Genomic DNA, 5,233 nt, shown 5'->3' on the forward strand with positions numbered 1-5,233 from the left:
CCAAGGAGCCAGACACTGGGCTATAAGGACAGATGGTGAAGATGGCACTTCGCTGTTGAGGGACAGTCCTCGGAGCTCACAATTCATAGCATTTCAGACATGTAGAGGCTTCTATGAGGCCTCCTCAGTTCCACTCCAGGCCCCTCCTCCATGGGGAAGGTTGGCTCCATGCCTGCATCCCTTCTGGGTCAGAAGACACTTACTGGGCTGCCTTGGGGCCACTCAGACCCCGGAATTCCCCCCAAGTCATCCCCGCTCTGCCACCCCGGCCCCTGCCCCAGTCCCGGGTGCATCCTCAGGGCTGTCACCTGCCAGAGGGCCAGCAGGTGCCTCCTCTTTCAGCTCCTGCCCCTAAGAGGGGGCTTATAATCTGTTCATCCTCCACCCCCTCCCTGGGATGCCCTGAAAGCCTCCACATCAGCATCCAGACACGACATCCCTGTTCATTTCCAATCCCTTCTTCTCGGCTTGGACACTAAGCACCAATCTCCCAGGCCAGAAAAATCTTTGCTCAGGTAGTACTACTCCTCGATCTTTCCAGACTCACACCTGGATGGAAGCTTTGGAGTTTAAGAGCCAAACATTATGTTAATTTATTCTGTGGTTCCCCAGGATGTTTCACCTTGGAGTAATGCTGGGTTGGTGTCTCCCTATCCAAGAGGGGAAGAGTCACATTTTAAGGCAAAACTGGGGGGAGGGGATTCAAAACAGTTCCTACTACACGTCATCTTGTCCCCACTGCCTTGCTCTCACCCCGTGGCTTATCCCTCTTCTGGGTGGGGCTGTGTCACCTCAGATGACAGCTCCTTCTAGTGATGGCTGCATGGAGGAAAGGCCGGGATACGTGTCTCTTCGGGTTGCTGTGGAAGGAGCCCATGGCCCTGAAGGTGTGTCCTGGGTTCCCAGAACCTGAGCTTTGGTCCTGGGCTCCCACTCACGGACCCTGCTGAAATTCTGGGCTGCAGAGTAAAGGGTTCAAACCCATGGCTTTGGCATTTGTATCTGGGGTTCCCACCCCCTAGCCATGCCACCTCAGGGAAGGACTTAATTCCCCCAACCTTAGTATTCTCATCTGTAAAATGGGGTTAGCAGTACAATCCACAGTCCCTTTTCTGAAATCCTTGGGGCCAGATATGCTCCAGAATTCAGAATTTTTCACCTTCAATCATGTAACTTGGTATACCTACTCTATAGGACATAACACCCACTGGGGTCTGAAAGCACCTTGTAATCAAACACATTAGTGTTTCTGACACTGAACTTTTGAGCAGTCACGCTACATAAAATAAAGACCATAAATTGTCTTGTGTCTGTTCAGTTCAAATTTTGTTACCAAACAATTTAAAAAAAAATTTTTGTTCAGGGGCTTCCCTGGTGGCGCAGTGGTTGAGAGTCCGCCTGCCGATGCAGGGGACACGGGTTTGTGCCCCGGTCTGGGAAGATCCCACATGCCGTGGAGCGGCTGGGCCCGTGAGCCATGGCCGCTGAGCCTGCGCGTCCAGAGCCTGTGCTCTGCAACGGGAGAGGCCACAGCAGTGAGAGGCCCGCGTACTGCAAAAAAAAAAAAAAAAAAAAAAAAAAATTTGTTCAATTTTCAGAGCCTTGAAGGGTTGTGGTGACAGATAAGGGTCAGGCTACCCTGTGTCTCTGTAGATAATGGCACGCAGCACAAAGACGTAAAAAAATGTTCATGGTTTGATGCCAGACCAAACACAGCTGTGAACCTTGGGATAAGACAAGTCTCCTGAGAAGGCCAAGGGTGATGGGTGGGGAGAATCATTCTGGAGCAGCAGTGCCGTTACCCAAGTGTGTGGACAATCGGTTCGAACTCCAGAGATCTTGAGCCTCAGCCATCACAGACCCCTGAGCCTTTCCAGGTGTCTGATCAATCCTCCTCCAGAGCTGAATCTTCCTCTGGTGGGTCCTTGGTGAAGACCACTGCCATGTTGGTGGCGGTGACCAGTAGGACCAGAACGACCACCACATAATCGTCCTCAGGCCTGGGCTCCCCAACCATTATGGGTTGCTGCCTCCGACGGCTGCAGCTGCTCTCCACCTGCGTGGCCTTCTCCCTGGGGGCCAGCGTGGGCACCTGGAAGGGGGCCATAGGTAACTGGTCCATGTTCATCTGGTGCTTCTGCTTCGTCGTGACCCTCATCACCCTCATAGTCGAGTTATGTGAGCTCGAGGATCACTTCCCCTTCTCCTGGGACAACTTTCTCATCACCTGCAACTGCTACTCTGCCCTCCTCTGCCTCTCAGCCTCCATCATCTACCCCACCACCTACATTCAGTTCTTGCCCGACAGCCGCTACCGGGATCGCACTATCACCTCCACTGCATTCTCCTGCCTCGCTTTTGTGGCTTATGCCATGGAAGTGGCCTGGACTAGGGCCCAGCCCAACATGATCACAGGCTATATGGCCACCGTGCCAGGCCTGCTCAAGGGGCTGGAGACCATTGTGGCCTGTGTCATCTTCGTCTTCATCAGCAGCCCCTACCTGTACCTGCACCAGCCGGCCCTGGTGTGGTGCGTGGCCGTGTACTCCATCTGCTTTCTCCTGTCATCTGTGGTCCTCCTGCTGAACCTGGGCAAGTGTGACAACAGGCTGCCCGTCCCCTTCCCCATTTTTCAGGTTGTGCTCACCCTGCTCTCCGTCCTCCTCTACGCCACCGCTCTGGTCCTCTGGCCGCTCTACCAGTTCAACCAGAAGTTTGGCGGCCAGCCCCAGCGGTCCAGCGATGTGAGCTGCAGCAATAGACTCGCCTCCTTGGTGTGTACCTGGAATCAACGACTGGCTGTGGCCAGTCTGACAGCCATCAACCTGCTGATTTATGTGACTGACCTGGTGTTCTCGGTCCACCTGGATTTTGTCAAGGGCTGAGGCTTTGCCCAGGGGCTGCCGATTCCTCCTCTCACCTGAGGTTCGTTTCCAAGCCCCGACGTCCTCTGATGTGCTCTTCCTGGCTCCCCTCTCGCCCTTCTCACATCCTTCCCCAACCATCTAGCTCTCTTTTCTGTTTCCTTCCCTCCTTCTGCTCTGTCTCCTTCCTGTTTTGTTTGGTTGCCCACATTCTGTTTTGCCTCTTTCTCTTTTCACTCTCTTATTTTCTACATTTTCTGCTTTTTGGCCCTTTTCTGGTCATTTTTGTTTTCTCGTCTCCTGTGTCCTGACCGCCTCTTCCCCTTTTCCTTCTTCTGATCCATCAGGACCCTGAGCTTTTTCCTTCTCTGCCCACAGCCCCCCTCCCACCTCCTAAGGTGCTGACTCCACATCACACAGCCCTCTGTGCAGTTGTTCACACCCTGGGCCTCCAGAGGGGCCTCACAGCCAAAGCATGCCTGTGCCCCTGGCGGCGCCTTCGTTGGTGTGTGTCTATGGGTTTGGGGTGTGCCCGTGAGTAGGTACGGATTAGGCCTCACTTCCTCCCAGTGGAAGGGGGTGTACAGTGCACCTTCCCTTTATTAAAAAAAAATAAATCTCTGGAGGGCAATAATTTCCAGTGGTCAGGAGGCTTAAAGCAGAGACCCTGGGTCCCTAGGCCCCAGCTGGTGCTCAGCCCTGCCTGACACTGGCTCCAGAATTTTTCCCGGCTTACTAAAACCCACCTCCTAGAGGTCATCTTAAAGGATGCAAGGGCTGAATGCCTTCCATCTGAACTACTCTCTGGGGGATCAAAATAGGAGCTGGCAAAAAACTGCACTGTCTTGAAGACAACTGTCTGAAGTATTTGTGAGGGGCAGCGATGTGGCGCTCCTGCCTCAGAGTTCAAAACATCATGTCCTGCCTCTGCCGGGAGAAGAAAATGGCCACTGCCAGCCTTAAAGCTGATGTCAGACTGGAATTTTTTCTTTTTTTTTTTTCTGGTCAGGAGGGCAAAAATTGCTGGATGGCCCTGTTCTTTTTTTTTTGTTTCTAACAAAGATAAGATTGAGTTTAATCGTTTGTCTTTGGATTTTTTTTTCTTTTTTTTAAAATTATCTTTATTGAAGTCTAAGCTTTACAATGTTGTGTTAGTTTCTGCTGTACAACAAACAAAGTGAATCAGCTATATGTGTACGTATATCCCCATATCCCCTCCCTCTTGCGTCTCCCTCCCACCCTCCCTATCCCACCCCTCTAGGTCATCACAAAGTATCAAGCTGATCTCCCTGTGCTATGCGGCTGCTTCCCACTAGACGGCCCGTTCTTAAAGGCAGAGTTTCTTTTCTATTTTGTGGGGGAAGGTGGGTTGAATGGGTGGGGTTTCAGCTGCTGCAGTCAAAGGAATTGCAGTGCTTGAGTATGTGGTGCACACACGTGTTTCTGTATGTCAGTGGCTTTTTGTTTCTCCTTCCTGCTTCTCTGGGACTCATGCATAAATTGACCTATACAAATGTAGAAATATATATATATATATATGTATTTTTTTTCTTTTTCTTTTAATTACCTGGAGCTTCTGGTCCCCGTCAGCCCCTGCTGTCAATCATAGAGAGAAATCTTCTCCTTTCTGCCACATCCATAACGTTCTTTTTTTAAAACCTCAATACAAAGATAAAAGAAAAAAAGAAAACAAAAATGAAACCAACAAAATCCACAGATCCTAATTGCCCCAAATTTGACTAGAAATGAGAAGCAGCCTAGCTTTTAAAGGGGCCTTGCCACCTCCTGGATGCCTCTCTTTAAAGGTGTGTGCTTTGTGCATACTGAGTGTGTAGTTGTGTGTGTGTGTCTCAGTGGGCATGCATGCATTAAGACCAGCAGCCCTTTATATAACTGTTGGCAGGGAAGTCACCCCAAGCCTTCTTCCTCTCCTGTTTTCAGCCACAAAGGCTCAGAGTACAGCATCCTAGCGTCACCAGGGCCAGAGAAGCCAGGCAAGTAGAGTTGTGGGGAAGAGGCAGGGGAAGGACCTGCACTGCTGCCACTCACTCCTGTACTGGGATGAAGCAAGAAGCAGGCAAATCTTAAGAAGGAATGAAATAAAACTCATATTTTAAGACGAGACAAGACAAATTTATTTGGCCAAATTCACTTAAAGCTGGGTTAAAAAGTTAAACAGATTTCTTTATTGCAGGACTTCTTAAGACCTTGTATAGATTAGTATGCATTACAAAATTACCAAAAGAGGTATATAGCAGTAAGTGATTCCCAAACTTATGTGATCAGGGAACTCTTTTCTTTCGTGGAACATCGTGGACTAGTGTTCCATGGGATACTCTTTGGGAACCATCCGTCACATCTCCCCGCCC

At 50.4% G+C, this 5,233-nt stretch overlaps 1 protein-coding gene across 1 annotated transcript; it reads left to right on the forward strand.

The window, feature by feature from the left end:
• The first annotated feature begins 1,248 nt into the window (after positions 1–1,248).
• Positions 1,249–4,580, forward strand: LOC309802547 (myeloid-associated differentiation marker-like). The gene has a single exon (XM_082618175.1). It carries the CDS (start codon positions 2,019–2,021, stop codon positions 2,883–2,885), a length of 867 nt encoding a protein of 288 aa, XP_082474301.1. The 5' UTR covers positions 1,249–2,018; the 3' UTR covers positions 2,886–4,580.
• The last annotated feature ends 653 nt before the right edge of the window (positions 4,581–5,233 follow it).

This window comes from Mesoplodon mirus (genome assembly GCF_964341445.2).
Source record: "Mesoplodon mirus genome assembly, chromosome: 4".
NCBI classification, from domain to species: Eukaryota; Metazoa; Chordata; class Mammalia; order Artiodactyla; family Ziphiidae; genus Mesoplodon; species Mesoplodon mirus.